Source organism: Salvia hispanica, chromosome 6, assembly GCF_029641045.1.
Source record: "Salvia hispanica isolate PSC_SH4W2 chromosome 6, Shi_PSC_v1, whole genome shotgun sequence".
Taxonomy (NCBI): Eukaryota; Viridiplantae; Streptophyta; class Magnoliopsida; order Lamiales; family Lamiaceae; genus Salvia; species Salvia hispanica.
Window position 1 is genome coordinate 14102634 of NC_142697.1, and position 22668 is coordinate 14125301.

At 36.3% G+C, this 22668-nt stretch overlaps 1 protein-coding gene and 1 long non-coding RNA gene across 2 annotated transcripts; both read left to right on the forward strand.

Moving 5' to 3' along the window:
* The first annotated feature begins 710 nt into the window (after positions 1-710).
* Positions 711-3590, forward strand: LOC125204073 (cationic amino acid transporter 7, chloroplastic-like). Its single transcript, XM_048102616.2, has 2 exons — positions 711-2049; positions 2871-3590. Exons 1-2 carry the CDS (start codon positions 861-863, stop codon positions 3416-3418), a joined length of 1737 nt encoding a protein of 578 aa, XP_047958573.1. The 5' UTR covers positions 711-860; the 3' UTR covers positions 3419-3590.
* Positions 3591-14799: 11209 nt separating this feature from the next.
* Positions 14800-16484, forward strand: LOC125204726 (uncharacterized). The gene is made up of 2 exons (XR_007173623.2): positions 14800-16097; positions 16217-16484. It is a non-coding gene; the product is annotated as an uncharacterized LOC125204726 (long non-coding RNA).
* Positions 16485-22668: the final 6184 nt, after the last annotated feature.

Below are 22668 nucleotides of genomic sequence, written 5' to 3' on the forward strand. Positions count from 1 at the left end.
GTTTCTGGTCAAGATAGATTAACCTTGTTTGGTGGTTCCTGGAAGTCTGGAGACTTGAAGTGTGGTGTTTGGCCGTGGCTTTGATCCCTGGGTTGTTCTGCAACAAGCGGTTGCTGGATCTAGGGTTATAGTGGATAAGGTGGAGCAGATTTGTCAACTGCTGTTATATAATTGTATTCTCCTAAGTGTGCCAAACCGATCAGTGAACAAGGGATTGGACGGTCGGATAAATAGGCCTGTGTAGTTGTACCTAGTGCAACCTGAGCCTATTTGATTTCTTACTTGATTTCTTGTTTCTCTTTTAGATTTTAACTGTCAGTGACACTATAATTGCAAATCGAATGTTTTCTATCTGTGTACTAAGTGTTTCAGGCTTGAATCTCTAAGGTCTGGTGCTGCTTGAAGATTAAATAGTTAGATCTTGTGTAATCTTGTATTACTTGTAACTGTTCTAGACTGATTTAAATCTTACAAGTAGGTAAGCAAGCTCCTTTTTTATAAGTTCCATTGCAAGCATTTCTACCAGCTACTAAAATACGACATTATAAAAATCATGATAACTTTATGAAATAGTACATTTTATACACGGACTTTAAGATTAAAGCAAAAATTGTTTAATTGAAATCTCTGAAGAAAAGAAACTGTTGCTATCTAGATAAATAATCTCTCCATAACTCTCTTTTCTTTAAAAAGTGTTTTAATTGGGAGCCGCAAACGCTGCCCCTTTTAATTTCGGTTCCTCCCAAGTTTAACCAAGTTGCCGATTGTTCTCCGTGTCCCATTTCTCTTTTCTATATATACACACAAAAACACAGTCAACCATAGTAAGGTGATTAGACAGAGAGAGAAAAGAAAAGAGAATGGGCAGCCGTCCTCACTCCTTTTCCAGCTTCAAATCCTACCTCCACGCCCTCTCCGACACCCCAAACCGCCTCCGCCGCCGCGCCTGCTCCGTCTCCACTTCCTTAGAGGAGACCAACCGCGTCCGCGCCCGCTCCGGCTCCGAACTGAAGCGATCCCTCGCCTGGCACGACCTCATCGGCTTCGGCGTCGGCGGCATGGTCGGCGCCGGCGTCTTCGTCACCACCGGCCGCGCCAGCCACACCTGCGCCGGCCCCGCCGTCGTCCTCTCCTACGCCATTGCCGGCCTCTGCGCCCTCCTCTCCGCCTTCTGCTACACCGAGTTCGCCGTCGACATGCCCGTCGCCGGCGGCTCCTTCAGCTACATCCGCGTCACCTTCGGCGAGTTCCCCGCCTTCCTCACCGGCGCCAATCTCATCGTCGACTACGTCCTCTCCAACGCCGCCGTCGCGCGTGGCTTCACCTCCTACCTCGGCACCGCCCTCGGCCTCCCCGCCAACGCCCAGCTCCGCTTCACCATCCACTCCCTTCCCAGGGGTTACAACGAGATTGACCTCATCGCTGTCATCGTGGTGCTGCTCATCACATTCATAATCTGTTACAGCACGAAGGAGAGTTCGTGGGTGAATATGTCGCTGACGGCGCTGCACATTCTGTTCATCGCCTTCGTGATAGCGGCGGGATTCTGGAGAGGGAAGCTGGTGAACTTCACGGAGCCGGGGGATCCGGAAAATGCGGGCGGATTCTTCCCTTTCGGGGCGTCGGGGGTGTTCAGCGGGGCGGCGGTGGTGTACGTGAGCTACATCGGATACGACGCCGTTTCGACGATGGCGGAGGAGGTGGAGAATCCGGAGAGGAACATCCCGATCGGAGTGACGGGGTCGGTGGTGATCGTGAGCGTCCTCTACTGCTTGATGGCGGCGTCGGTGTCGGCCCTCCTCCCTTACGATATGATCGATGCGGATGCGCCGTTTTCGGGGGCGTTTTCGGAGGGGCCATCGGGGGTGAAGTGGGTGTCCAATGTGATCGGTGTGGGGGCCAGTTTCGGGATCGTGACGTCACTGTTGGTGGCGATGCTGGGTCAGGCTCGCTACATGTGCGTCATCGGGAGGTCTTGCGTGGTCCCCACTTGGTTTGCTCAGGTCCACCCTTCCACCTCTACTCCTGTCAACGCCTCCTCCTTTCTCGGTACTACTTTCTCTCTCTTCATCTTTTTATAAAACTGTTTTATCACTATATGCTTGGAAATGTTTAATCTCGGTGCCCCACCGCTAATGCTAATGGTGGATAAAATGTTTTAGATTCCAGGTGGTAATCATGTGAGCGTTGATGTGTGTGACAGAGACGGAAATATTGAATTTTTTCTTTTTCGGTCTAGATTTTGGTCGTTTTTCCAAGATTTGGAGGCCCTCCCCTTCTAATTTATGTGGAAACAATTATACTATTTGCTTGTTTGTTCTATCATTTCAAGTATGGCTGTTGTAAAATAGGCCCACTTGAAGAGAGTGTGTTTGATGCCGCCAAAAAAACTGTTTTTCCTTTTAGCTGCGGGGCCTATCTTTGACGTTGAATTATTTAGACTATGAAAACTAGGAGTAATACTAAACGCCATTTTTTGGTGTTCAATGGTAAAAACGTTGACAACCGGAGAACTTTGCAATTTTTACTTAAATTCTCCTTTTTGAGCAAGTGGATGAAACTATTGCTTTGGGTATTTGCTGACACTGACAAGATGATCCAACTGATAGATATGATCATTATCTGGTGAGATTGAGGAACTATGCGGATTCCAAGGGATCCGTGCCTTTTTTGACTATGAAATTCAAACGATTCTTGATTCCATATCTCAGACTTAATTGGCTATTTTAGGATAGTTCTAGAGATAGCGAATTCAGTTCCTGATTTAGAATATATTCCTGTTGAACTCTCCATCGCCACTTGACTTTTTCAAGATTTTGTTATTCTTGCTAGATAATGAAAATTGCAAGTTGATTGATGATGATGTGCAGGGATCTTGACAGCAGCCATCGCTCTGTTTACCGATCTAGATATCCTGCTGGATTTGGTATCCATCGGGACTCTCTTCGTGTTCTACATGGTGGCCAATGCAGTGATATACCGACGCTATGTGGCCGTAGGGACGACGAATCCATGGCCGACCCTGTCCTTCTTGCTCTGCTTCTCACTCACTTGCGTCATGTTCACTCTGCTCTGGCGCTTCGCGCCAACCGGCAAGCCCAAGGCCGTGATGCTCGCAGCTTGTGTGGCTGCGGCCATTGCACTCCTGCAGGTGTTCCTCTTCATGGTTCCGCAGGCCTGGAAGCCGGAGAACTGGGGGGTCCCATTCATGCCGTGGATACCATCCGTATCGATCTTTCTCAACATATTCTTGTTGGGTGCTCTGAACAAGGGATCTTATGTCCGATTCGGGTTCTTCTCGGGCCTCACGGTGCTCGTGTACGTGGTGTACAGCGTGCATTCGAGCTTCGATGCGGAGGAGGAGGGAATTCTCTGTGGGAAGGCTGGAGAGAGCATCAAGGAAGACTATATTCTATAGCTCCTTTTCTTGCTGTAATGTTGCACTTAAAGGAATATATAGTCAACAACTGTATATCTATTTTTAGGGCTGCATCCATCTATTTTGAGCAACTTTTAACTGTAAATTTCGTAGAGTATCCTGGTTTTAACTGTATAGTATGAAGCAAAAAATAGTTGGGCCAAACTTGAAATCTACGTCCCTTCAATATCTAAAAGTTCCACCTCTTTTGGAGATCTCATTCCACACCAACAAACTAGAGCACAGCTACTGCTAGTGCAGCGAGGGGCTGGCCCATATCAATGGCCAATCACAGTTGGGAGGAAAAGGGCCGCAAGTGCGGCTCATTGGCCGTGTTTGGCAGCCCACGTGTGTGTACGCCACACGTTGCCAACCGTATGTGTGTTGTGTGTTTTTCTATTTTAAAATTTATTTTCGATTTCTTGAAGTTATTAAATCATAATTTTACACACAAACAAAATTTCTTATAACCATATTAAAAAACATAAAATATTCAATCAATATTAGTAGTTAGATACAAAAATTGGTAAAGAATTTAGTAATTATGTAATTTTATTATTTATGTACTTTTTATAGTGTATTTTCTATTTAGATGTTTAATTTATTAAGTTACTAATACTTAAAAGTCTTATTTTTTTTAAAATGATCCATATATCACTTTAATTAATAATATACCCCATCTTTTATAAAATACTACTATAAAAATAGATTTAGTTACCGAAGTTCGGTAATGTTTACTATCTGACCTGAATCATGCGCTGTCTTTAATTTATGCTCATTAAACGCGGTTCCGACTAGAAATAATTTGCCCTCTTCTTCTTCTCGGCGCACTAAATAATTTTAATCTAACTGCATAAACAAATTTTTAAATAAAATAATGAAAGTAATACTCAAATATATTTAATTTCTTTTTATTTTTTCAAATCCTATATTTAACCATCGTTTTGATCGATAATACTCAGACTATATAAACTACCTATAATATGCCGAGTAATTACTAAGAAAATCTAAAAAACAGAATCCAAGAGAAACAAGAAATATTACTACTAAGAAAATCTAAAAATCAGAATCCAAGAGAAACAAGAAATATTACTAAGAAAATCTAAAAAACAGAATCCAAGAGAAACAAGAAATTAAGAACACGATTGCGGAAAAGGGGAATCGATCCTAGGGAAGCCTGGTCTAAAAACTGCCATCAAGACCAACTGAGCTAGGCATGAAACATGTTTAGCCTATCATACATATAATATATACAGGGAATATTCGAATGGCTGAGGGGCCCAAGGCCCCCTGGCCCCACCGTGGCTCCGCCACTGACCATATCCAACTATATATTTACATCAAACTTAAATTCAAACTCATCAAACTCAAACTCAAACTCATTTTTAAGTATATGTCGCATCAAAATGTAATTTTACTCCTATTATTTTCACTAAATTTAAATTTTATACCATCTTTTAAGTATATCTCTCAAAAAAATTTACACTAGCTACAATACACACCTATATTTAGTGTTATTTCATAGAGATCGAAATGCAAAATTAGTTGGTTTTATAGTAAGATTGAAAAAAATTTCTACACTAAAAATGAAATTTGGATTTGGTGGATGATTGGAAAGATTTGGATTTGGCCGGAAATTTAACGTGTTTACATAAAGGTGAAGGATAAACTTATGATAACCCACTTCTGATTACTGAAATGGAGTACAAAATTTAGAATTGCACTCATACGTTTAAATAAAGGAAAAGTCGCTATTAATTTATTTTCCAAGAAAACTAGTGCAACCTCATCTCCATCATTTTCTCTAGGTAAGTTAGCTGCAGACTGCAGTGATATACTCTCACTAGCTAGAATGCTATCTCATCATTTATACTCCACGCTAATGATAGTGATATTTAATTTATTCAAATACTCTCAACTATGCCTAGCTATCGCCTAACCTAATGCTTATTTATTAAATTAAATTAAATATTATACCCTGAATCACCGAATCCTGATAATAATATGGTGTTTTAACAAATTACTAAGAAGTGTATTTTAATTACTAGTAAAAATAGTTGAAATGGATATCTCTAATCAGTGATTTTAATGGTTTTGGGCCAGTATAAGTTGAATTTTTGTTAGTATTTTGAGTATAAATGGAGTTTAAAAATAAGGGGCATATTAATATACTTAAAGTTAAAGACCACACTTAATTATGGGTGGAGGAGGGAATGCACTAAATAAGATGAGATTGGAATTAAAATGAAACATTGTGAAGAATCATCATCCTACTTTCGGCTTCCAAATAAGATGAGATTTTAATAGTATTTGTTGTATTGTTAAATCCAAATATTCGAACCTCATCTCAAAACCTGGATTCCAGGGATAAAGCCTAAATTTGCTAAATGATAAGTGAATTAATTCGTTATGTAAATTGTGATGATTAATAGTACATGCATTTGTGATTGAATACATGTACTCCACTATGGTTCACTTCAAAGTGCCTGAATTTTCAAGTGTAGCTAGGTAAGATTATTGTATATGTAGGCATTAATGAAATTATTTAATCTACAATTATGGGTGTGTAAAAGAATATAAACTCATCGGTGTCCTAGAGCTAGGGTTAGGCAGTAGGCCTAATCACACGACACACCACCATATAGCAATACTAACATTTATCTAATTGATTAACCTTAAACTCAATATAATATTTAGTGACGTAAGCTAATCTTCATTAGTGATAGTACGAAAATTCCCCATGCGTGACGGTGACGATGCTCACCACCCCACTCTTTGCATATTCATTTACATAACACAAAACAACAACCAACGAGTCTAGATGCTACATTAATGTTAATTAAATTATTAAGTAACACATTAAAAATATTACAGAAAATGTTTTCCAAAATAAAAACCTAGCTCTTTCAATTCGATCTAGAAAAATAGTGATTAGTACTGATCCAGAATCCATTTTGAGTTTCATCAATGACCCATAAGAAAAAACAATACTGTTAATTGTAATTCGGCATGTCAAATTGTATGAGTTACAGATTTGATATTCTAATTCTGAGTCAAATTTTTATTATTTAACAAATATCTCCCTCGATAGACAAATTAAAATGCATGGCCCATTTAAGCCAATTTTCTTAAATGCAATTAACTATTTTGTCTCATGTTAGGGTCCATTCATATCAGCCAATTTGGATTATTCAGTCACACCATGATTTATTACGTTGTGACTAATATCAATGGGTCCCAAAAATATTTAATCAGTCACGATCAATCCCACTTTTTACTACTATTACAGGTGATTACTATGTTAATGCTTCTCATAAGTATAATTAACTTATCTCTAACCAAGCATAGGATTCTGAAATCTGCCTAACGAATCAGTTATTAGCTCTTAATTGTTGTTGAAATTCCATAGGTTATTGATAATCCCACCAAAAGTTCTAATGATTTCTAAAACTATTGGAATTTACTAGTATCAAATTAGAAAATCCAAGTAATATACCGTCGAAGTGGACTTGCTATTTGCCAAATCCCATCCCCTTTAGCCCTTACGAATTAGTGATAGATTTTGTCTTTCTCTTTCTTTATATTTTACTCTCTTTTTTATAAAGAAGGGGAGGATCTTAACCTAACGGTATCTATCATAATTAATTAGTGTTTTTAATTTTTCCTTGCCTTTTTAGTTTCATAACTTGAGTAATTAATGTGGATGAGTCTTTGGATTGTTCCTCTTTTGTAAAGGTGGAAAGTCATGTAAAGAAAAAAAAAAGAAAAAAAAAGAAGAAGTTTGCACATACATTATATTTTAATGTGATCTTTTTAGGGTGACATCACTGTACAAAACTAACAATTTAGTTGTATGTTATACTTATTATATTATTATAAATTTAAGATTAAAGTTTAAATTCCAATTTGATCTATTACGTTAATTTGGCCTAAAATACTTTTTGGTTATTATACATTGAGTCCATTAACTTTTGATTCTAAACAATATGTTTTGATCCAAAATTAATATTTCTGTTAATTTAAACTGATATTTCGATGAAATTAATTACCTCTAGTTCGTCATTAGAAATCCCAATTTACTATTTTAGTTCGTGCGCTATTAGGAGTTTCGTTTCAGTTTCTATAAATGGTAGAATCGTCTATCTTTTCATAAACCTCACATTACATTAACACATTCCACTCACATTTTATTATAAAACTATTATATAAAAATAAGTCTCACATTCCACTATATTATTCCACTCGAAGTGCCTTCATAATTCTTAAAACTTGTGTTGAACTCAAACATAACTCCTATTGGCAGACGAATAGAGTACTTTATATGAATCCAAATGACCATATCAAACTAATTAGTTTAATATTAAAATTTAAAGTATTTTTTACCGATAATAAAAATATACTAATTTCATAAAATAGTTTTTACATATAATTAAAAAATTTAAAAATATTCACAGTTTTAATTTAAATTTTTATTATGGTAAAATATATAGGTAAATATATTTCACTTTGTACTTAGTTTGATTATTTTAAAATAGATATAATTTAATTTAATTTAATTATAGGTAAAAAATATTTATAAATTTTAATATTAAATTAATTAGGTTAATCTGGTCAATTAGATTCATAGTTAAGTAATTAATTTGGTCAAAACATATTTCACCGTTAAAGTTAATGTAAATATTAATTATAGATCAAAATATATTGTTTGTGATCAAATGGTAATGCACTTAATGAATATGACCAAAAAGTTTTTTAGGATAAATTTAATGGACCAAATTTGAATTTTAGGCTAAATCTAAAATCAATTCAAATATACCGTATTTGTAAAAAGACGGGGAATGTCAAATACTTTTTTCTAGAAGAATGTTCAACCTATTATTGACAATAGTAAATAAAGTACTCTCTTCGTCCAACAAAAGATGTCACACTTGTGGGGTGACATGAGATTTTAGAAAGTTTTATTTTGTGTTTTAAATGGAGAAAGAAAATATAATTTTTATATTCATGTCAGAGAGAACTTTTTTTAAAAAAGGAAATATGACATCTTTTTTGGGACAAACTAAAAAGGAAAGTGTGACATCTTTTGTGGCACGGAGGGAGTACAACAGAGCAATCAATAAGACTGTGCTACAACAGAAAAAACACATAAAAGCCAAAGCAGAAATAATACTCCATTCATTCGTAAAATGTTGTCTAGTTTGACCATTTTGGTCCGTCCGCGAAATGTTGTCCACTTTGTTTTTTTTTTTTTTTTCATTTTTGGTAAATTGACTCCACTTTCAACTAACTTATTACACGCACATTTTATTATAAAACTAATATGTAAATGTGGGATTCACACTTCACTAACTTTTTCCATTCACTTTTCTTCACATTTTTTAAAATTCGTGCCGAGTCAAACTCGAACAATATTTTGCGGATGGAACTTGGAAGGGGTTGTATTTCAGAACTTCTCCAGACCCTTTTGAGACCACGGCATCGCAACCAAACCAACAATACGAAAGGAATGAGGGGAAAAAAAAAAGCAAAACAACAATTGACAACAGAAACCACTAATCCATTATTTTTCTATAAAGTTGTTCTGCTTAACATAAATTATGAAGAGTTCGATCATCATTTTAAGTAAATTAGAAAGGCAGAGGTAACTTTTTAAGTAATTTTATATTGTGAGAGCAATACGGGAATTCCAATATGAATTATCAAGATAAGAAGTTAAGAATTCCCTTCGTCCATCATTAGGAGTCACACTTTTGTTTCTGGACTCGTTTTATAAAAATGATAATAAATAGTTAAAGTGGAGAATTGGTAAAGTAAGAGAGGAAATAATGTTGAGGGAATAATGTTGAGAAAATTTCTCAACATTATTCCCTCTCTTACTTTACCATTTCTCCACTTTAACTATTTAGTATATCATTTTTATAAAACTGAGTGCAGAAACAAAAGTGTGACTCCTAATGGAGAACGGAGGGAGTAATAAATATTGACGATTTTTTTCTCAACATTATTCCCTCTCTTACTTTACCATTTCTCCACTTTAACTATTTAGTATATCATTTTTATAAAACGAGTCCAGAAACAAAAGTGTGACTCCTAATGGAGGACGGAGGGAGTAATAAATATTGACGATTTTTTTCTCAACATTATTCCCTCTCTTACTTTACCATTTCTCCACTTTAACTATTTAGTATATCATTTTTATAAAACGAGTCCAGAAACAAAAGTGTGACTCCTAATGGAGGACGGAGGGAGTAATAAATATTGACGATTTTTTTAAAAATGGTTTGGTCAATTAAAAAAAAACATCTCTATCTAAACTCTTAATCACCACGCACATAAGCGAAACAAATGTACATTAAGCATCATGTCGTTATGTGATTATAATTTATTAGAAATAACAAGTCATCAACCAACTGCATCTTAGCAAAAGAAAGATTTTGGCTTCTAGTATACCCTATATGATTCAAACTCGAAGCAAATACTTCTCACAAAACTTAGAACTAATGTATGGAGTACAGTTTAGGAGTAATAAAATACTTAATACAGAGCATAATCTTATTTATTATTCCACCCATAAAAGCTTGTCAAATACTATATAATAAACCCCCAAAAATGACTGTCCTCCACTAACTTAACCTTAGTGGGTTAAAAAAATACAATTCCTCGATGGACGGCGTTTCACGAGTAATAATTTACCACAATGTATCGTGATTTTGATGGTTGTCAATTTTTTTAGAATATTCTCTACTAAATAAAGTTCTTGTAAAAACAAAATCTATTATTGTTGTTATGATTATTATTTATCACTAGTACTATACTACTATATCTTAATTTTGGGTATTGTAGTAGTATTAAATGCTTTAGGCCTTTTTTTAGAGAATTGAGCATATATACGGAGACAAAGTTGCTGTACTATGTTTTATTTTATCCCTAAAGCGGTACTTTAAATAAAATTAGGGGAAAAAAACCTTGCATGATAAGGAAAGATTCGGCAAGATTTTTCTGTGGTAAGATTTTATTTGAGTCTCTTGTTTTAATTACAACTCCGTATGTATTATCATATTCGTACATTTGTACTTATCATTTTTTTTCCTTTGAGAATAATATATATCTCAAAATGTGCACTATAAAATAAAAAAAGGCCAAATAATGCCGCTTTCAAGTTATAACTACATTTACCAATCAAATGTAGCAACTTCCCTTAATTTCACGGCATTTGCATTTATTAAACATATGCTGAATTTAAATAGGATTTAAAGAAATTTTTGCCCCTTTTGACAAACAAATTATAAAGAATAAGAGGAGGAGGAGGAGAAGAAAGAAAGAAAGAAAGAAAGAAAAGGAAGAAGCCCACTTTGGTACTTTGTGCACGACAATGTAAAGTTGCAATATAATGACTTTTCACTAAAGATTAGTAAAAGTTTATCTGAAAAGTGTTGCATGAAAGAGATTGATGTCAATCATGACAATCCTTGAGTGGATATTAATATGTATGTGCCACCTTCTTCCAATTCAAATCACATTTTAAATCACCTAAATAAATGTTATTAATTCTAAATTTTAAAATGGGTAATTTGGCGTTTGAAAATTTAACTCGTACTAGTTACTTTGATCGATTGAATTAGTATTTAAATACCATGATGAAGCGATTTGTTCATGATGTTTTAGATGAAATCATATCGAATTAACATCTCAGATTATAGCTAAAATTCTCCATATTCAGAAAGTTAGAATCTTCACTCATATTCATCCAAAGTTCAAACCATTTATATATACTATTAGAATTGGGTCACTCACCCCTTAAAAGGCCTCATAAGGGAGAGAGTTATCCACACTTATATAGAGAAGCTAGGATCATCACCAAACCGATGTGGGACAATGATTTGAAGAATTTAACACGCCCCCTCACGTGTGGGCCGGACTGACACATCGGACTTCCATCACGTGGGTAGACAAGAGAAGAGATAAAGAGATAAACCATCATCGACTTGGGTCCTGCTCTGATACCATATTAGAAATGAGTCACTCACCCCTTAAAAGGCTCGTAAGGGGGAGGGTTATCCACACTAATATAAAGAAGTTAGGATCATTACCAAGCCGATCTGGGACAATAATTTGAAGAATTTAACATATACTGAACTAATAATGTTGGTAAAGAAACTAATAAGATTATTTATAATTTTAAAAGATATTTTAAAGATAAGGTTTATAATGCTCTCCCAATTTTATGGACTTTACAATTGGGAAATCAATATTTTTATGTCTCTCTCAATATGTGATTTGTCATGCTCCCCCGATTACATGGATTGCTTAGATTTAGACTTGTCACGATATACATCTATTAGTTTTATTAGTGATGGATTGAATTTTTGAAACGTGTAATAGAAAAAATTGTTTTATGAAATTGCTTTTATATTTTTGGTAAAAAAATTAGGATGAAAACAAAAACCGAATCAATCCCGAAATAGAGCACATACCACACACTAATAAATAAGTGGGACTTTGCTTAATGGGAGGATGATGGTGAAATGATGGATGTGAAATTGGTGAAGAAAGGTGATTGGTTAGTTGGATTGTGTATAATGATAGAGAAATAAAAGGGGTTTAGCAATACATATATGGCTCACTCCACTTGTCTTGTTTATGTATAGTAGTTGGTGTGTGAAATCAAATGATTTCCATTATGATTGTTAGTTACATGTATATCATAAAAGCTCTCTTTTTTCCCTTGTTAAAGCTTCTTTCTTGTTATCTTGCTCAAAAGACTTTTATTTCAATTTCAAGAATGAAAAAAGGGCATGCAAATTGGATGAGATTAATTGGTTTTTAGAAAGATATGATAGTTGGGATCCAGCTAGGCCATTGAGTTTGAGGTTTTGGTGTTTAAATATCTCCTATTTTGTGAGGTTGATATTGAATTATCTATTGATAGTTGATACACACCACCAAAATAGATGGGTAGTGCGTATGGGTTTTTTCTTCCCTATGTTTTGTGATGATTATGAAATACTTCAGTTTTTTCATGCATATTTTACTTGTTTTTTTTTTCAGTTGTATGTAGTGTAGAAAATCACTATGGAGTGGTTTTAAGTTGAACACTAGATTGGATCCTTATCCGCAAAGAATTAACTATTAAGTCATCTTGTATTTATTGCTCACCCCACTTATAAAAAGATTAATACACCATAACAAAATAGCAGGTAATTTTGTACGATTAGAGAATTATTGAGTCCAAACAGCTTATTGGGCCATATCTTGATAGAGGATTATGAAATATTTGACGATTGGCATTTTACATCTGGACTAATATGCAAAAAGGGTCTTAATAATATCATTGTAACGGATACCGTTAGAAAGCTACCATTAACAATTTTATAATGGTTATCTTTGGATTGCTCGTCGAGCTCCAAACTATCAAGTAATTAGCTAGCAAACTTTGAGCTTAAACCAAATTCCAAAGTATACAGTTCATATTTTTTTTATTTGGTTATCAAAAATTAAAATTCGATCATAATTTGTATTTTTATATGCAACAAATCCTAAATAAAGACTTGGACATGTTGTATAGTACTAGTGAGAAATGTTATATTGCACGCCTAATTTAGGCGCCTTGTGATCGGCTGTATTCCACGTTGGAAATATAGTCTGATCGGCTGTATTCCACGTTGGAAATATAGTCTGATTTTTAGGTGTTTCTGTTTGAGGATATTATATAATCTCCAGCCTATTTAAATATTTAATGGTATACCTCTTTATTCTATATTTCTATTAAGAGTGTGTCACGGTCGCACTTTGCTAAGGATAGCGAAAGCGGGTGAATCGCGACTAAGGAGAGGGATTAAAGAAACGGGGAAAGAAAAGGGGAAAGAACTTGTGAATATGCCCGAAGGCCAAGTCGATCATATCATAGAATAGAAGCCAAATATACCATTACATGGTCTTAGAGCTTAGATTAAATATTACATCAATAAATCAGAGTTCGATGGTGAGATTCTAAGATGTCTCACTTCACAAAAGAGCAACGGAATAAGTCCATGCTAGACGACTTCGTGTATGAAGACACGAATCGTGTAAAAGATCCACTGGATTATTTAGTAGCATCGACTCCGACCATTTCTCCATCCTCCTGACGTTCAACCTGCACATTTATAAATACATGCAGGGCTGAGTACAGGAGTACTCAGTGGACACATGCCGAAAACAAAACATACAGTATATAGTTGTCATCCATCCACAGTATCGCACGGGGGTTTTTCTTAAGAGGCCCGAGCATACTAAATTCTTTTGTGAGCTAAAAGTCTGACTGATTAGTCTAAGTTCTTTTGAATTCTCGCCTTATCTGAGAATCGTGTATCGTGAAGGTGGCCACCTTCAGCGGACACATCGCTGGCCAACCGCTGATGGCTCACGGCTCCCGTGCACGTTATTCCGAACAGGATTTGCGGTCCTATTGGGAACCGAATTCGTTAAACTCGGGCTGGCATCGCCAAAACCCGCGGGCTACAACCCCAACAGATAGGCCTCAAAACAAATATTTTATGGCATGACAACAACTTTAAAATAATCACTGCTTCATTTTGAGAAAATGATTTTTCATAACTTCAAAAGTATTTGCTTTATATCCACACTATAGTGCTGGATATTAAAAGAAAGTCCACCTAATATGCTTATGTCTCAACTCAAATACTTGTTTTGGCCTCACTCGCCCTTGAGCAATTTATCCCTTGAAAATAAATAGCATAGCACACTAATTAATACTTGATCTATTTTTCTTTAGAAAGAACGCATGCATCCTATTGGATAGCACCTATACCTCAATCTCGTCTTATAGGATTTTTCTTAATCCTACCTCGGCTTTACTACTCTGCAGAGTTTATTTATTCTCTTTATAAACTTTGGAGAAATTCTATTTTCTCTAAACAAATACTTGGCCCTTATTTACAAGAATATGAATTCTTGGAATGTCTCTTCTAAAATTCTTTTCTTCGAATTTTTCTTAAGGCCGCCCATGGCGTCGCGGGGCGACGCCGGTCGGCTTTCGTGTCTCCCACTCTACTACTTTATTTTACCGGAATCTAAATAAATTATTTGGAAATTTATTCCTCGACCTTCGGGCTCCAACTAAATATTTTCCATCTTCGGAAACTTAGTAACTTTTCGGGAATTGATTAATTGAGCTCCATCTCAATTCTTAAATAATTCCAGATTCTCATAATTAAATCTTGGCCCAACAATAATATAAGCTCCACTTATTTCTCTCATTCATAAAAAATTGGCCCACCTTCTATTTTAATTTAAGTCAACTCCAGCAGCCCACTTAGCCAATTAAATGGCCCATACTAAAATAAAAAGAGGCAGCCCAAATTCTTTATCCTTCACCTCAATCCATCGGCACTTCTCACTCCTAATTCACTTTCATTCTCACAAATTCCCAAATCGAAAAACACGGCGGCGTCTTCTCCTCGCGCCCGCCGCTGCTCCGTTCGGCGCCTCCTCTGCGTCGCCGGCAGCGTTCGGCACGCATCGCCACCGCCTCCTTCCTCTTTTATCTTTCTCTCTCATCACTGCTCCGTCGATCTCTCCGGGAGGCAGTACGCCCTTCGTCGAATGCCCTCCGTTTCACGTCCTCTGCCGAACGCTTCCTCCCTCGGCGAATCCGGCAGCAGAGAGGAGGCATCGCCTCCTCCTCCCTCTCTCAGCCGCGGCTTGCAGCTGCTCCGCAGAGCTCCTCGGAGTCCCGCCCTCGCCGGTCAATTTTACACTTAAGCTAAGTCCTCTTTCCCCCTTTCCCTTAAACTTATTTCCTTGTTTTGCGATATTGATTTAGAACTATTTGGTAACTGGGAATTTGATTATGTTGTTCTAATGTTGATCTTGAGAAATAGTTTGGCTACTAGAAAGAGTCCTTAATTTTGGCCACTCTGCCATTATTCTTAGCTCCAAACCAAATTGTGAATTTTCTTGCTATGGATGTCTTATTGCATAGGAAGTCTACTGTGGTGATTCTATTCTCTGAAATGAGCCTTTAGATATCTATGCTACTGTTCCATACTTGATGTGAGGGTCTTATGGGAATTTCTAAGTTCTTATGCTATCTATTTGTTATTCTACATGATGCAAAGGTTATTGGGTGTTGAGGTTGTTACCTCACTTTGATGAATCCTCTTGGGTGGGACTGATGTCCTGCCTCAGAATCTCCTCCTTGCTCCTCCTCCCTTCCTTGCTGTATTCCTTGACTTTATGTGAGTTTGGGGTGTCGATTTTGTGGGGAGGAGAAGAGAGATGAGGCTGCTTATATAGTGCTCTATTCTTGGCTGTTTGTGCTTGAGACTTGGAGGCAAAGGCTCCGATTTTGGGGCTGCCAGCTCTCCCTCTTTTGAGCTTGATGTTCATGTTATTCTTACTACTTTGGTGTATGTGTGACTGTCTCTCTCTTGGCTGTTCTTGAGATTCTCTTGGGTTCTATTTAGAGCTGAGATTATCTCACCTTTTGTGTTTGATGATAAAAATGTCCATGCCAATTTGGTGAAATACTTGGATGATTCTTATGGGGCTGATCTCATGCCTTGTTTGCCTTAGCTAGAGGGGGTAGTTTTACCTCATTGTGAGCTCATCCTCACATGATCCTTTTTGTCCCTATTTGATCCTTGGACAGAGAGAAGGATATGCTCACATGTTCTTGGTAGAGACTTGTTCTCTCAATCTACAATTGTTCATTACTCTCTTGGTTTACTTTTGGTTAAAGTCTTACCCATGGTACATGTTCAATCACTAATTGGGTAAGTGGACTTTTCCTTGTAGGTTGTGCCACCTTGGAGCTTTGCAAGCTTCAAAATCGAGAGGTGAAGCATGGGGAAAAGGAAGAGAGTCTATTCTTGTAGCTCTTTGGTCTCTTTTACCAATTTAGACCACTTCCAACTTGTTGAATAGAGTAGTAGGATAAATGGTGTAGAATAGATGTGTGTGTTGTCACTCTCACATATGTAAACATGTGCTAGATGTATCTCCAACATTCTTGTGTATCTTATTTCTCAAATATTTATCTAATAAAAGCATAGCTTTACTTTTATCCTTGAACACATAATTTCCTTGCACTTTATTTCTTTCAATGAAATACTTAAATTACTCCAAAGTCGAAATACAACGAGGAATGTACGATTACACATCTTCTAAACGAAATTAATTAAGCTACTAAATCCGATTTATCTCGAAAGAAGGGAACGAAATTCCGGGGCGTCACAGAGTGAGTCTGATTTATTCTATTCAATGTGAGTTATTTAACTTTCTTAAGAAAAATAGTGGTTGGACCCTCCATGCTTACACCACAAATAACCAAAGCAGAAGAGAGTGATGTCAGTACAAGGCTTCAAGGTAGCATCACAGAACTTGGTGTAAGAAAGAATTAGTATTACTCAACTACATTAGGGCATCTGTAATGGGGCGGACTATAGCCCGCCCTAAGCCCCGCCCTAAGCATTTTATTTATTATTTGAACATTTAAACACTACAAAAATTCATTAATCCTATTTTTTATGTTTGCAAATATATCAATTAGCAAGAATAAAAATATAAAAACACCACAAATTAAAGGCATATCCTATTGTCGGTATTAATTTTTTATTTTTTTTTATATTTTATGCTTGCAAATATGGAAATTGTCAGAATTCATTATTGAATTTAGAGAGAAATTGAGATGAGGAAGAGAGTGAAGTGAAAGGTGTGAAATGAAGTAAAAAAAATTGGTGATATATATAGAAGAAAATACAAAAAAAAAAAAATGAAAAATGTGTGCATAGTCAGGCCTATAGTCCGTCCCCCTGCAATGGGGCGGACTATAGGCCGGACTATGCAAAAATGTGTGCATAGTCCGCGGACGATGCATAGTCCGCGAACTAAGGAGTGGGCTTAGGGTGGGGTGCTGCAATGGCGTCGTCCGCCCCATTGTGGATGGCCTTACATAAGCTAATGGAAAATGGTTGACCGGCTGGTGTATAAAGAACAAAACAAAACATGACCTAAGTCTGAGGTTCATCATCATCATCATCATCTATTTTCATCTTCTCTCCTAAATGAATACGAGAAACAAAAGAATCCAATTTTACCTCTATTAACATAGTTCAATTATACTAGTACTTAATCCTTTTATTTTAGAGACAAGATGATACTTCAAATTTTGAAATAAAAGAAACAAAATAGACGATACTTCAAGTTCTGAAATCTAAGAAAAAAGATAGAAACATACAAAGGGAAGGAATTAAAAAGGAAAATAAAACTATGCCTATAATATACTCCGAATAAAGAGATGCTATATTAAATAGATTGGAGATTACATAATATCCTCAAATAAAAACACCTAAAAATCAGGCTATATTCCAACGTGGAATACAACCGCTCAAAAGGCGCCTAAATTAGGCATGCAGCATAACATTTCTCTAAGGGCGTGTTTGGTTGTCAGGATTCTGTCTGGGAAAGTAATCTAATTCCTTATATTTTAAATTCTTGTATTTGTTTTGGTTTTTAATCAAATTGGGAAAGTAATCAAAATTCCGGAACAAGGAAAGTTAGTATAACTTTCCAGGATTTAGAATCCTAACTTTTCTTAGGTATTCTCTTTCCCACTTTTAGGATTCTTACATATTTAATACAATATATTATTATTATTATTATTTCGTGGTTCGGGTTTGGAACCGCCCGGAACCGACGGTTCCAGCACGGTTTCAGTTCCAAAATTTTTGAACCTGAACCGAACCACGGTTCAAATTTTCACGGTTTCGTTTCGGGTAACGGTTTCGGTTCAGAACCGTAACCGCCGGTACGGTAAACCTTGGGCAGGTCTTGAAGGGGTTGGCAGCGGAAGCGCAAGCATAAATCGATTACATAATAATTATGATCTATTTAGTGGATTATTTAGACAAATTCTATTCGCGCAATTATCACATGTATCATGCTCACAACTCAAATAAATCATGCTTTAAATTAATTAAAACCTAAAACATGCTTTTCTACGTTTTAGCTATTTTACCTTGATGATTCTCCAAAGAATCGAAGATAGCTAGCGTCTTCTCCACGTGAAGATCTTCGGTACTAAACCACGGATCTTTTGTCTGGTTTCCGGACTGTAAACTGATATCAGGGTGGGCTGATCTCACCAGTATACTAGGACTTAAATAAAGAAGACGGAAAACCTATCCTACGGAGGAGAAAAATCATCCCTCACAGTATAGGAGAGGGGGACGAAAATTTTGATGGAAAAACAAGTGTATTTTCTGTCTCCTTTATTCTCCTATTTATATTAAGTCACATATTGGGCCCAGACAGAGATCTATGGAAGATTTTGGATATGAGCTCCTCCAATTAGCTTTTTACTAATTAAATTAAACCCAATTTAATATAAGCTTATAATTGGAATATTACAAGCAGCCACTACAGAAGTAATATTGCACTCCCCATCCAAATCCGAAATTATAAGTACTCCGGGTTTCCATTGCTTGATATTTATTTTCCGCGCTTAAGATATAAATATCCATTAATTAATTAAGTCCACTATGGACTTAATTAATTAATGTCTTATTTATTCCAAGAGTGGACTCAACAAGAAATTCTTATTTATTATTCATAGAGTAATCAAACTCCAACTAGCTAGGTTCCGAATAATAAAACCTTATTTCAAGCTCCTCTTGAGGATGTTATCAAACGAGACTCACCTCGCACACAATTCAACATAATAGCAATCCTAGCACCGCTAGATATTAATCACCACTAACCAATATACTAGGCTTATTGGGTTGCGAAAAACCCGCACCATTTGGTAAGTCATAGTAGTGCATAATCAATACTGTATGCTCAATGCTAACCATACATTGATTAAGAAACAATAATTTACAAGACCTCGTCTTTCAGTAGATAGCATAAAGACTGTCTCGCTGTTTGATCCATTCAGTGCTATACCACACCAACGCCAAATTATTTCAGTAAGGCTTAGAAATAATCGAACTGACATTGCAACCTTTCACGATAGGTAGTCTAAGTCTATCTAGGTTGTGAAATTCTTCTTTTTCTTTGTTCGAAACTGACCGTGTTACCTTAAAGTGAACGACGCCCACTACTGGTCTACTAAAACAAAGACTTAGACTTTGTTAAGTTATTTATACATTTAAACATGTAATAAACATCCATTACATGTAAAACATAATAACATTATGACAAAAATAATCTGTTTATTCCTTTGGAAAATAAAATAAGAGTTTTAACAGTATTCAATCACTCGAAAGGTGATTTCTAGTATACAAACTCTAAGTATTCAATCCGTTTTGTTTTTACTTTGTTTCTTCCCTAAGTAGTTTTGATGCTGCATGATTGAGTGACACAATCGTGTATGATTTAATATAACTTGCTTCATAACTGTGATAGAGTTCTAGCGAGTTAGATTCACTTAGTAGACACTACAGTTAGCTTCCCTTAAAACAGCACTGTTAATTGAGAGTGAGGACTTTTCAAGGGTCTTAGGAGCTTTTTGGAGTTACGTGTTAGGATTGACAACCCTAATGTTGTAATCAACGTTTGTATCGCATGAGCATAAGCTAGGTGACTCGTCCTTTCAAAGTATAAACTGTGCTAGGGTATTGTAGTTGGAATTTGTATAACCATAACTGTGAAGGCACATCCATGGAATTCTCTTATCTCTCATACTTTATCTTTGTGATTTAATTGCATTTAGTTGTTTGATTGCTTTTAATTGTTTATACTTTCAAAAACCCAAAACTTCTCTTGTTTCTCTAGATAGTATTTGACGCTTAGTACATAATAGCCAGTTGCAACTATATTCCTCGTGTTCGATATCTGGTACTGACCTTTAGCTATACTAGATCTACCATGTATACTTGCAGGTATTTTTAGTGCTAATAAAAAGTGCATCAATAACCCAAGTATGAGATGAAGTCGAAGCCAAACATGACTCGACAACTAGAGCTTGGTGCATACCTGTAGCCTTACCCTTTTTGGGGCAGTCTGGCTTCCAATGACCCTTCTCACCACACTTGAAACACTTTCTTATTTGCTTCTTTCCCGACCTCCTCTTCTTCTTTACCTTAGCTTCCTTAGGTACGATCTGGTTCGTCACTTTCCTCTTTCCTGCGCCAGGCCTAGGGCCAGAGGAACGATGTGTCGAACTAACCATCGCAACCTTAGCTTGGTTCATGAGATCCTCTGCCGACTGAAGTTCAGTCAACAACTCAGCCAAGGTGTAGTTTCTTTTGTTCATCTCAAAGTTGAGCTTAAACTGCTGAAAGCTAGGGGGCAGACTCTGAAGGATGATAGTAACTTGGGACTCGGCATCTATGATGCCTCCCAAAACCTCAATTTGATTGAGGTGGCTCATCATCTCGAGGACACGGTCCCGCACAGATGAAACCTCCTTCATAGTCTTGCACATGATACTCTGAAAGGCTTGAGACTTAGCCGTTCGATTCTGAGTACCAAAGAGATTTGTGATATTTTGCATAATATCGGCGGCAGTCGTCATGGCGGCATGCTGATGTCTAAGCACTGTTGACATGGAGGCCAACAGATAACACTTAGCCATCTCATTCGCCTTATGCCACCGTCTATGCGCATCTTTCACTGCCTGCGCGGCATTAGCCGCCGGCACTGGAGGCCGTGGAGTAGTGAGCACGAACTTGTACTCATCAACCGTGAGAATAATGTCCAAATTTTGTTTCCATTCTATGTAATTTTGGCCCTCGAGTTTGTTTTCTTTAAGAATTGCAGAAAGAGGATTGAGTAACATGTTGACGATTTAGTTTGCACTGCAAAACAAAATATTTACTATTTGCCATAAACTTATGTGATGAAATTGAGGAGATAAACCATAAAACTTTTCAATTTTTCACAACTGTAAAATTAAAATTTTGTACCCTCAAGCAGAGGTCAATACGCATTAAAATTTTAACATTTTTACTGGTCATAACACCGACGAATAGTCCAAAGACCGCAGCACGGCATGGCCGCCAAATGTTGCCTAAGCACGACCATCAGATTTAGCATTACAGAATCTTGTTTCTACAACACACTCCCATAACAATGCTCATGCGTTGATAACAAGACCAAGCTATCTCGTAAATTCTATTTGGACTTCTGAAACTTGTAATTTCTTAGGATTATTGTCCCCACAGCATGGGTGGCGATAATATTAGAAACTACTTTCTAGTCCATAATATTTACATTTGAGAAGTCCACCTATATGAATTCGCTATTTCTTAGGATTATTGTCCCCACGGCATGGGTGGCGATAAGATTCAGAAATTAGCTTCAAAGTTGTGGACCAATCGATGGAGACCATACACAAACTTAGTTCGTAATTATCGCTTAGATATTTAAGTTATGGTTTTTCATTAATTATCCTTAGCCTTATTGTAGAAATGGCTTAATTAAATTCTGTTGGCATTTAATTGACTGGATAATAAAATCTTTTATTATCTTTTAAACATCTTATTAAAGGATAATATATTAATTACTAAAGTTTAATCCATATTCATGTCTTCTATAAGATTTATCTAAAATAACTTATCATTTATATCTTGGACTGACATGAATAAATAAACTTAAATTAATTCATTATTAAGATTGGGAAGAGAATAATATTTTATTATTTAATAAAATCCTACCTATCTATCCTTATTAGGTATCTAGATATATAATATAATTAGGAAACTATTAAATTATTCTTGTCCATATCATCTAGGAATAAAGTAAATATATTTATTTCCATAGATATAGTCAATAATCTAAATATTCCTAAAATCTAGGGAAATCTTCCGAAAATATTTTATTTCCATTAAATAATAATATTTTAATGATATCTTTTAATTTAGGAATCAAATAATCATTAAAATAATATTTCATCGTTATTTCGTGATCAAGGTTCGCACGATCGCCAACCGATCGCTCTGTTGCTCCCACTGTTCGGCCGCGTCTTCTTGGGGTTCGCCGGAACCGGTGGTCTCTCCGGCTGCGTGCACGAGTCCACCCTCGTCAGCATGTCGCCGTCTGATCACCTCCCTCGCTCCCACTCACTTGACAACCCTACATCGATTGCATGTAGCGCGATTCGTCTCGGCTCAAGCACCGACGAATCGTACATCTCGTGCGTTCAAAATATTCGAGTTATTTGTTTCGATTGTTCTTAAGTTCATCATGCATAAAATAATAACAACTAAAAATAAGAACATGCTTCGAAAATAAAAACGCATGCATAC